The sequence below is a fragment of the Xenopus tropicalis genome, chromosome 7 (assembly GCF_000004195.4).
Source record: "Xenopus tropicalis strain Nigerian chromosome 7, UCB_Xtro_10.0, whole genome shotgun sequence".
NCBI classification, from domain to species: Eukaryota; Metazoa; Chordata; class Amphibia; order Anura; family Pipidae; genus Xenopus; species Xenopus tropicalis.
In genome coordinates this window covers 77,765,127-77,776,909 of record NC_030683.2, presented here as the reverse complement: position 1 = coordinate 77,776,909, position 11,783 = coordinate 77,765,127, and the positions used below count along the sequence as shown (strand labels likewise).

The following is an 11,783-nucleotide window of genomic DNA, read 5'->3' as shown; positions in this document are numbered from 1 at the left end:
TGCTCCTCTGAGATGTTTACATTCCTTGTCCTTGGACTCTGTATCAGTTGTCACACTTTCCGCCCTGTGGTGTAGAGTTCTAATGACACCCAGTTTGTGTTCCAGCGGATGGTGGGAATCGAACAACAGATATTGATCCGTGTGAGTGGGTTTCCTGTATACTTTTGTTTTCAAGATACCCCCCTCTTGAATGGATATCAGACAGTCCAAAAAAGCAAGTTTGTTCTCATGGACATCCTCCCTTGTGAACTTGATGTTGTTGTCCACTGAGTTAATGTGTTCTGAAAAGGCCGCCACTTTGTTGGATCTGATTTTAACCCATGTGTCATCTACATACCTGAACCAGTGACTTGGTGTAGTTCCATTGAATGTGAGTAGGGCCTTCCTTTCCATTTCCTCCATATACAAGTTTGCTACAATGGGAGAAACTGGTGAACCCATTGCACAGCCATGTTTTTGCCTGTAAAATTGGTCCAGTTGCTTTAAATTTATTTATACTAGATATACCATGACCTGGATGAATGAAAATCTTCATAGACAATCACCTCCATTGTTCGTCTGTTCACACCTCAGACATAGTATGTACTGCCTGGCTTATGCTGCCTGTGTGTAGGCAGCATAGGGTAGGCAGAGCATGGCACATAGGCAGCATAGGGCAGGGAGGGTTTGGCACACACAGGCAGCATAGGGCAGGGAGAGTATATGGCACACACAGGCAGCATATGGCAGGCAGAGTATGGCAGACACAGGCAACATATGGCAGGCAGAGTATGGCACACACAGGCAGCATATGGCAGGCAGAGTATGGCACACACGGGCAGGGCAGGCAGAGTATGTCACACACAGGCAGCATATGGCAGGGAGAGTAGGGCAGAGTATGGCACACACAGGCAGCATATGGTAGGCAGAGTATGGCACACACAGGCAGGGCAGGCAGAGTATGGCACACACAGGCAGAATATGGCAGGGAGAGTATGGCACACACAGGCAGCATATGGCAGACACAGGCATCATAGGGCAAGCAGAGTATGGCACACACAGGCAGCATATGGCAGACACAGGCATCATAGGGCAGGCAGAGTATGGCACACACAGGCAGCATATGGCAGACACAGGCATCATAGGGCAGGCAGAGTATGGCACACACAGGCAGCATATGGCAGACACAGGCATCATAGGGCAGGCAGAGTATGGCACACACAGGTAGCGTATGCTGCCTGTGGGAGGTGAACCTGGCAGGGGTTTGTTCTGGGAGTTTGTTAGCAGTTGGAAATAGCCATTAAATGGTCCCTAAGGTGTGTAATTATATGCTGGGGGTTGCTGTGCTATCCACAGGGAAGGAGGAGTCATATGGATTTTAGGGTGTGTCTTAATATGACATAATATAATTTTTCACATATGAATGATGGTTGATATCCCTGCAGTGAGGACCAAGCCTTTGGGTTTTAGCTGCACTACCACCATTGTGATAAAATGGGTGTGGTTTGAAGTGGGTGTGGTTTAAAAGGGGGAGTAGTCAAAACTGGCTTCCATTAGCGGCCCTCCACCATGAATGCGCGAGAAATTCCGGCCCTCGGCACCGCAGACGTTGGACAGCACTGTGCTAATGTATTTTATACATCCAGGAAGGGGCAGGGGGGAAGGGGCACTTAAAACACAACTAAACTGATAATAAACTGATAGACAATTTTATCTATACTCCTACTCCTAATGATTTCCCTAGAATCCCATAGAAATTGACTCCGACTCCGACTCCACAGCCCTGATGAATATAGGAGACCAAGCTCTACTATAATATAAATTGATTTAAACCAGACGTGGTTGCCCGGATAAATACTCAGAGGTCTGGTTACCTTGGTTAGAACTTTTGCACTAACCATATTCTCCGCCTTACATACCGTTTGACCCCAGGGCACATATCTACAAAGAAAGACACTCCCTCCAGTAATGACATTTCTAATGTCAACAGCTCAAGAAAGACATTGGTAATGCGGATGATGATGGCAAAATTGTTTATTAGAATATACAGAGTGCATGTTTTCTTTGTATTCTGTTCTTGTTTCTTTTTTTATGCTTTAGTTCCAGTTTGTAATAGATCAAGTGGAAAAAAATGTAAATCTACCACACAAGCATAAAACAAGCAGTACATTGTTAAAATAAAACAAAAAAAACCCCCAAAACATTCAGGTTGCATTAAAGTCACTGTTGATATTCCAGCACAGTGTTATACTTAGTGGCAGCTCAGTTTTGGGAAATGTGTATCCATACATATATATTGACCAACAGCAGAAATGTGATGGAATGCTTTAGTGTGAATGTGTGTGTTTGTTTTACATTTTGACACATATTACGTTTCTTGTAACAGAATCAAACACTTTTTTGAAAAACCTCAGCTTGGAGAAACTTCCTCAAGATTGGCAAGTGTTGTCTTTTATTGCTTTCAACAAGAGAGCTTACATACACTGGAAACCTTTTTGAATCAGTTCCCAGATACAGCAGATAGAGTTTTAGGAAAGTACATGGTAAGTCATTAAAAAAACGTTTCTTGTATTTCTCCTTGTGGAATGTGAATCTTTATAGGATTGTATTGCATAATTGCAGAGAGTGTGATGTCTCATTGGTGACTAATATCTCTTATGGGAAGGGCACACATATTGATTTCAGTAATTTGCTATTGCCCTTAATGTTATTTCCCGAATCTAGGTGATTGGCTTTTCTAATTTGATTTTATTTTTGCAAGTATGCAGTAGAGTGTTTACAAAGAAGATATCATTGCAGAGGGCTACATCTCATCATTATTTTGCTAAATTATATTCATCAAATTTTGGGGTAAAAAATGATGGTTGCACAAACCTAACCCTAGATTATATGCACCCATTTTTGTCAAAATATCTACAGGTTGCTACCTTTGCTAAGAAACCAAGTCTACGAAGCTCATTTTTCATCTACTATTGTGCTTTCTGATGTAGATGAAAGCAGAGCATCCATCCACTCCTCTCCAGAGCATGTAGTAGTGGTATTATGCTTACAGATACTAAATTCTATCTGTGTAGATGCCATATTAACTTATCAGTTCTGATGATAGTATACAAAACAAAAAAGGTTCACAGGAGCTTTAAAGATGCTTAATTTTTGTCTATTCTTCTCATAATGTATTAGTACAAAAAATTATTTTTTACTTTAAGGAATGGCTTATAAACACTGCTAAAGTTCCAGTGTATGGGATGAAACTACCTACTGGCTTTCAGCTGATCGGGCAAGTGGTAAGCACCTTCTTTGCTAGAGCTTTAAAACTGAACTGCATGCTGTTGTATTTTGGTTTGTATCACTATGGTATAGTATTACGTATTAGAAATTGACACAATTAATTATACTGTCAGGCAGTGGAAACACAAATGCAAATTATATGTATACTGTTTATGTAAGGCAGTCTTCAATAACAAGAAAAGTTAAAATTGCTGATGGCTGTCACTTTGTAAAGCATCCTTGGTGGCCTTATCCTCTACCTTCCCACCACTTCTCTTCTGTAATATTCACCAGGCTTGGTAGTGTTCCCTTACCTGGAGGCAGTGACATCAAGGCAGACCAGGCCCGAGGTTTGGCTGCCCTAGGTTTAATGCATTAGGCCCTTCTGTGCATAAGTATATTTAAAAGAACTGTATTATTTAAGAATGTTATTTATATGAATACCACCTTATAGAATCACAGTTTTAAGGTATAATTAATTCTATGCAGTCTCTCTCTGCAAAACACTATTCTTTATGTATTCATTATCTAATAGCACCCTGATGTTCTCTGAGGATCACTGTAACTTTGCCAACTTGCATGCAACCCTCTCAGGATCATAGTCTAAAGGATCCAATTATCCTTTTGTGCATTTGTGACAATTTAAGACATAGCATGGTGAATCTATACAAAATAAGGATATACTCTTAGTCTGATTAGTATAATCGGTTATTGTATATAATGTTTAGCTGATAAAGTAAAATATTTTGTATAATGTTATACACACAAATTTTCTGAATATACACATTAACACACAATTTGCTTGTGAGTATTAAAATTGATTTATGACTGGTGTTACCATTCAGAAAGTCTGTCAGTGTTGGCATACAAAACGGCAACATGCACGTAGAGTGGACTGTAAACTGTAGCTGGCAAGGACTGGGCTCTGCATCTACCCCAAGATTTAGTTTTCAGTCAAATTAAAAAGGTTGTTTAGCTGTAAAATTTGCACCTATTTGCATCTCAGAGAGATGCCCAGTGTCTACTAATGAAAAGCATCCCAACAGCCCATGCCTTGCCTTTCAGTCAAAAGGAGAAAATGTCTAGTGTAGCTGTGGCCTTTGGTCCTACCACTGGAATACATTTTAGAAGTATTATGACATAGATAGGTAGTTTTTAAAGGGTATCTGCACCCAAAAACTGTTTTGCATAGTGAAAGAAAATGACATTCAAATTAACGATCATTGGTTTTAAAATTGTTTATCCTTCTATGCTCACTGGTTCTGTTACAGTATATAGGTGAAGTTCCCCTTCAGTTTTTGCACAGTAATGTAGTTACTGAACATAGTCATGGGGTTGTGCACTATATGAAATATATGAAACATTTACTTATCTTTTACTAGGGGCTGCCTGATTACACAAAGTGGCTAGCTCACTATTCTACATTAAAAAATGAACCTAAAGTTAAAGCAATCACTTGTCGAGCATATGCAAGGTACAGTATGCCAAATATATACCTTTTTAATTGACTTACAGTAGCTCTAATTTAACTGTCCTCTTTATAAATGACTTTATTTTTGGAGATAATTTTCTAGTAGTAAATCCAAATGTAAAATGTACTTTACAAATAGTATAGCACTGCACTGGGCTGTCACCTCAGTGCCTCTAGTCTGGCCTAGGGCCAGACACCAGCATTCACTTGACTATTGCTACGTATTTTTTTTAGGCTTTTAGTTTATCAGCCTAATCATTGTCCAGTGTGACATAATTTTATGTATAGCAAATATGTAAAACTGAGTAAGCTGTTGACCAGCCCTAAGTGCTTGGTTAAATGCACAGTCCCTAAAGCAATCAAAAATATGTGAACATTTGCAAGATTTTTAAATCCTAGACTATGCATGCATTACTTTTTTACTTTGCTAAACTATGGCATGCTTATGCATGTATAAGTTGATACATTAAATTGATACTGACACCAAAAAACTTTTCTTCAAAATATGAATGTACATTAAAAGTTACATATATGTCACGTTGATACATTTTTGCTGATAGCGCTGCTTTTGTAAGTAACTGTTACTTGAAGCCCCTAAACCTGACTGTTTTATCAACCTGACTGTCCCTTATCAACCTGTCAGTTATAGCTTCTAATGCTAACGGACTCCTGCTGCACAAATATGGCTGCCCCCTCATAGAGGAACATAGGGGATCAGATAGGTAATTTTGCCTCGGGCAAATACTATTTGTGGGAAAATTATAAATAGTATGCAAATATAATGTTATCATAGATGTAAAAAAAAGATTTTATTTCTAGTTTTGGTATCTCTTTAAGAGGCTGTTTTAAATTTGACCTATGATCTGTTCCAGTTCTATTGCACTTCTTTTTTATCGGCTGAGGCATACAGACCTGCTTTAGATTTTATCAACATTTTTTCACTGAATCTAAATAGATGGAGGAATTTCTAATGTTCCTAGACTCATGTGACCCTGTTGCAGTTCTAAAATCCAGTATTCATACTTTTTAAACCCCTTTCCTCATCTTAGATACGATAGGGGGAAAGGTGAGGGATAAATGCTTATTTCCCCAGTAATGTTTCAAATTGTATCCAAAAATCCAGGGGTGTTGGCAGGGTCCTAAAGTCACTATTTGTAGCTTCTATAAACCTATTCCAGGTTAAAAAGCAAGAGTCACCGGGTGATGTTTTTTTTAATGTCAGATGGAAGCCTGGTTCTTTAACAACAGTCATTTTGATATTATGTTTGTGTTGAGAAGGGTGTGAGTTAGTTTCCTTAATTTAACTGAGTAGGGAAAGATCTAAGGCATTATCTTTTGTTGAAAAAATCATGAGTAAAGTTAGAGCTTGTCACAGTCCACTAGAGTAAAATTCTGCCACCTTCCTTTAATTTCTATGGGATTTTTAAGGGTATTTATCAGTGAACCCTTGGATAAATATGCCTTAGAAATGAATAGACAGTGGAGGAATTTCATTTTAGAAACTAGCTCTTACTTCACTCTTTGATAAATATACCCCATACAGTGAGGCGGAAATGTGAGAAGGGCAGTGACATCTAAGAAGTGCAGAATGAAAAGTAAAAGTGAGACATATGGAGGATGTAATATATGTCGCTAATAGGAAAAATGGTTGCAATTAGAAAAAATTGCAGCTTTGCAGCTTTTTATGTCCAGATGACAGGACCCCTTTAAAGTTTCAACTTCACTGGAAAAATGGGCAAAAATAAAAAATAGAAATTAACTAATAAAATTATTTATTTTTGTTGTATTATCTAAAAATAACTAAGCTATGAAAAGTGTTTGGAAGGTTAACAATCCCTTTAATTGCTTCAAGCTATTAAAGCTGGTAAAATGAGGGTTTTGGTTTAATTGGTGAATTGTGGGTAGCATGTCTGATGAAATTGTTTAAAGCAGCAGCATTGTATTAAATTATGTTTTTGACATTTCAAATTTTAGTGTTTTAAGTGTTCTGCTTCTACATTTCTTTTAAATAGAATTGGAATAATTGGGAATCCATCTGATGGCTACTTTGGAAAGACAATTTCTATGTCAATTGCTAACTTTTGGGCTGAAGTTACCATATCTGAGAGCAAAAACCTGGTAATTAAAAATGATGCCTTTTGTGTTGTGCTTTTTGTTGTGTATATAAATGTAAACCTTTTCATCACACTTAATCTGCTTCTAAATGAGATAAAAGTGCATTCACTTTCCACAGGAAATGAGAAGCTGTTTGTTGTTCAGTGATGCAGCTTGTATCAAACACTCAGAAAGCTAATATGCTTTATGAGACTTTTCCTCTAACAAGCACCGGATAAGTGACAAAGATGTAAATCTGCATTTCATCAAAGCAAGATGAATCATTCTCCATAATAAAGTCTCTAAAGCAAATGATGATCTCCCAGGGACATTTGGAATTAGAACTTGACTGTACATTGTTTCCTTCGTCAAGAGTATGTCCTTGTGGTAGTGATGTCCTCATTTAAAGATTGCTTTTAGCCTGGTTCAAAGCTTACAGCTTAAACGGAATCCTACCTTAGAGTGTGAGGAGGTGCTTTTGATACCTTCATAGAATTCTAATCAGTGCTAATGACTCCTCTTCCTGACATATGCTTCTCTTTATGCTTTTTGAATGCTGCCCTATTGATAATACTTTATTGTAAAACAGCTCGTATGTTAAAATGATTTATAATTTTTCTCATGATTTAGACCTCTATTTGATATTTTTAAATAATTTTTTGTCTGCTTTGGCCCAGTCTTTTATTACAGGTAACAGAATAAATGTCTACATATTTCTAGTTTTTATTTGTGTACTTACTAATGGGCAACATTGTCAAGCACAGAAAATTGGGACAGTTGAATTAAATCCATGGGCATCTTGGCAGAGAGAACCAGAAACCCTTTTTCCTTTATTGCTACAATAACCTGCATTGAGCATGCATCCAGACTTAGTCAATCACAAGCCTCAATGAATGATGAAAATGCCACTGTGTAGCTCAACCTTCAAGTCCAATGTTCTCCACTTACCTAAATTATACACAGTTGTACAGCTACAAACTGGCACACTTGTTACCACTGTTATACATGGGCATTTAACAATTAGAATAATATATTTTGTTTCTCACTCCAGTCACCCATATTTTTTCCCTATCTACTTTTTAATACTCTTTCTCTCAAATCCTGCTGTTTGAATGAGCTCCTACAGTTTTGCCAGTTACTGGTGAACATTGCTTTGACATTATAGAGTTCTAAACCTTATTTTTTAGCTGAAATCAATTTATGGGTATTTTACAGGGGATCTGTAACCCAAAGAAATAATTCTAAAACCCTTTCTATCATGTTAGCTGAGCAAAATAAACTTAACTTGCACTATATAGAATATTTATATTTAGCTGTCTTCAGTTTTTGGATTCACAAACACAGCATTCAGGGCCCATATTGTGGGCACAGTTATTAAGGCAAGTTTTGCATCACCCCAAAATCTTGTGTATGCACCAGAATGGGCACCTGATGCCTATGCACAGGATACACAGTTATAGCCTGTGAGGAGGTAGGGGGAAAGAGAGGTGTGCAGTAACATCTAGGGAGTGCTGAATGGAAAGTGAAAGTAACTGACTGCCCTGCCATTATGCCTGAGGCATAAAGGCAGGACAGGCAATATATGATTGACAGCTCTGATTTTTAAATGCATTTATAACAGGTATGGATGTTTTATTAAAATAATAGAATTTGGGTTTTTTAACTTTACCATAGTGATTAACTGCAGCAGAACAGGTAACCAAAGCTCTAGTTTCTGCAATTAACACAAAATGTTCTTGTAGAATAATAGAATAAACCTCTTAAAAACTTCAAAGTGGACAAATTATGGATTATTTTATAATCCTTAGTTGCCAGCCATGCAAGATGTTGGCCATTATTTGATATTTGAAGGCTGTACGTGTGCACAAATTCTCATGCAGCTCCTTTTGCTTGTTAATCAATGACTATTCAGGTATTTATTTGATGATTTGGGATTTAGACTTAATCTAATTAGTACAGCTGTGAAAACCGTCTTTTCACTATTCTCTAATCCACATTAGTTCCATTTAAGTGAATTGTCCCTTCAGTTGTTAAACATGGAACAATCCTTAGAAGTTTCATTATCTTAGTTATCTTATTATCTTACTACCTTACTATTGTTGTTTAACTACAAAAGTAAATGTGTTTATAAAATAAACCTGTTGCTACTAATGTAACATGGTATAGGCCTCATGCAATGCAAACTAGTCAAAACATGATCTGCTCTGCCACCCCCCACCACCACAATACAGGGTGAACCTGCCTCCTTATGCCTGAACTTTTTTCGGTCAGCATTGAAATGTTCTTAGCACTGTACCCACTGGTTGACTGGGAGCTTGATCTCTTGCCAATATGTGTATTTATCCTCCTTTGCATCTTAAACAGCTATCATCGCCACTAAGTAGCTGGGACTCTACAAGTAATGTTCATGTGTACCAAGAACTGAGGGTGGTGATTACTTAATTACTTAGTTTTTTTAAAGGCTGTTATGTTTTGGAGCATGTTATTTATGTCAAACTATGAGAAAATAAAGAACACTTTTTCTTACTATATAACTATTCCCTATGTTAGTTTGATGTTTTGTAAGAAAAAATGTTTGTTTTGTTTATATTAAAACAGGTACTGGTTCCACATCCATTAAATGATCCAACTGAATTTGGTAGCTTACTGGATTTATACTACATAAGCAGAAAAGAAGGGTAAGCAGTCACGACATTGTATTTATATATTTATCTACTCTATGTTTTTAAAAGGCATAGGCATACGATATGAAGAGTTAGAGTGTCTCTACATTCTGTAAAGTTGGAGTATGTAAAGAGCTTGTAGAGTTCTTTGTGTTCTGTTATGAATCCGATGGAAGCCAGGTTCTATTGTAAATTAGTATCTTAGAAGTAAAAGTCACAACAGACACCAAACCCAGAAACTGCTTCTGTATATACCTACCCCAGGACATTAAGGGATGAGAATTACATTAATGGGGTAATTCACTTTTTATGTGTTGTAGAAAATTTGCAGTTATATATTTTTTAAATATTTTATTTTCCCAAATAGAAGAAATACTTCATTTTACAGTAATTCCAAAGAGAGGGAATGCAGGTGTGGAAGAGAAAAAGGCAGAGATCTGAGAAGTTTCCATTGAAAAAAGGGCAAGTGCAGAGGTACTAAATTGAGATTTTGAGAAAATGAACACCAACTGTGCCCTATGGTGGCAGTCAGATAAGTAACTGTTTTCTGGAAAAAACTGTTTTCTGTTAGGAGTAGTTCCTCAACAATATTAGCTTATTAAAATGCTAAATGTAGGGTATTACTGCAGACCAACCAAACAGGAGAAAGTTTGTTAGTGTAGCTAGTCACTTATAGTGGCCCCCCTAAAAAAATGTGAGGGGTGATGTCTCAAAACTGCCTGTCTTCTTCCCAGATGTTGGTAATATTTATAATTAAAAAGTACTGCACAGCTGTACAGTACAGATTGTACAGCACTGCATATCCTTTTAGAGCTTTATAAATAAAATGTATACAAAACCCTGTATTCTTATTTAATTTTCAGATACTTGGGGGGCTTGAGATTGTTGCAGGCCACATGCAAGAAGTTTTATCAGTTCTGTTCTGAAAAGGGGTAAGATTAAATGTGTGTGTGAAATACATTGATTTGTTTTTGTTTTTTTTAATGATATTAGCTTTTTAGCTTAGTGGCACAGCCCACTATTTTTTTGCTGCAACAACTAAATGCCAATTCAATAATCTTTTTGTATCTCACTAGAGGAGACACTTCAGTTTTACATTAAATGTCACATGCAGGATGGGATTCAAATAGCTTTTAACAACATAGTTAGCATGGGGCCTTAATATTTGTTGTGTTTGTGTGCACAAGGGAATTTATAGTTTGGTAAATGATCTAAATCATCTCCACTATTGTAAGAAAACAAAAAAATCTGTTACATTTTCCCCACCCCGGGACACTAAAAAAAGTATTTAGTGGGCTTTCATTTGTTTGCATCTAGTCATGCCCAGGGTGCAGATTCATAATTTAAATTAGTGGTGCCCATCTTCTTTGTAGTAGTTAGTCTTTTCTATTTTACTTTATTTTAGACTGTAATAGATCACTCTGTAATAATATTATACATCACAGTTATTGAAATTTTTGGTGAGCCTTTAGGCTGTAAAAACAAACTTGCAAGGCCACAGGCCTCCAGTTAAGGCCCTCATCTACTTATGGAGTAAAGGGATGCAGAAGGTAATACTAACTATGAGCCTCAGGTTTGAGGCATTTGATGCATGTATGTAAGCATTTATTGGAGATCTCTGGGTGAAGCAAACTATAGAAGCTGTAAATTCACCCTTTCTCCTGCTCCAAGCCAAGAATTTAAAAATAAGCACATGCTTAGACGCCACTCAAAGCAACTTCCGAGGGGTTGGTGAACAACGTGTTGCTTACAAGCCACTAATTGGGGATAACTGGCTTAATATAATCTTCAAACCAGTTCTAACAGCATATGGACTGAGCTCCTGATGGTGTGGCATGGCATAATACAGATTGAGTAGAACATGGGACAGATGTGGTCTACAACAATAAGGAAATGTGCCCCTTGGTGATGTGGTTTACTAACTGAATATAATTTAGGGATTTTATAGTGTTAGGGATTTGGTGAAAAGGCCAATCTATTGTAGATTCTCTGTAGTTCATACATATATTCTGTATTCACCTCACCATGTCCTCAATATAATTAGCCTGCAGTAAAAGTCCTTTTATCCCTTCACTCTGCATTATCCCTTCCCCCATTTATTCCTGGTCCATTCCTGCAAACAAGATGCCTTTAATAATATATTTTTTAGGAGTACAGTTTATTAAATTTCATCATTTTCATTTCATGTTTTAGTGAATCTATCATTATTATTCAAGTACAAAAATGTGCCTATTACCTTCAGGCAGAAATCTACATCAGAATTTCCTGTGATAAACTGATTAGCCATATTCTTGTAGACATTGCAAAGG

The 11,783-nt window shown here is 37.1% G+C and overlaps 1 protein-coding gene across 1 annotated transcript in view; it reads left to right on the top strand.

Annotated features, from left to right (window-relative positions):
- LOC100127873 (glucuronokinase 1) overlaps positions 1-11,783 on the top strand; it is a 58,719-nt gene that overhangs the window by 28,121 nt on the left and 18,815 nt on the right. The window contains exons 7-12 of the mRNA XM_002940385.5: positions 2,366-2,522; positions 3,186-3,263; positions 4,629-4,720; positions 6,730-6,835; positions 9,410-9,489; positions 10,338-10,406. Of these exons, the coding sequence (XP_002940431.2) occupies positions 2,366-2,522; positions 3,186-3,263; positions 4,629-4,720; positions 6,730-6,835; positions 9,410-9,489; positions 10,338-10,406 (582 nt within the window). The remainder of the gene's footprint in view (positions 1-2,365; positions 2,523-3,185; positions 3,264-4,628; positions 4,721-6,729; positions 6,836-9,409; positions 9,490-10,337; positions 10,407-11,783) is intronic.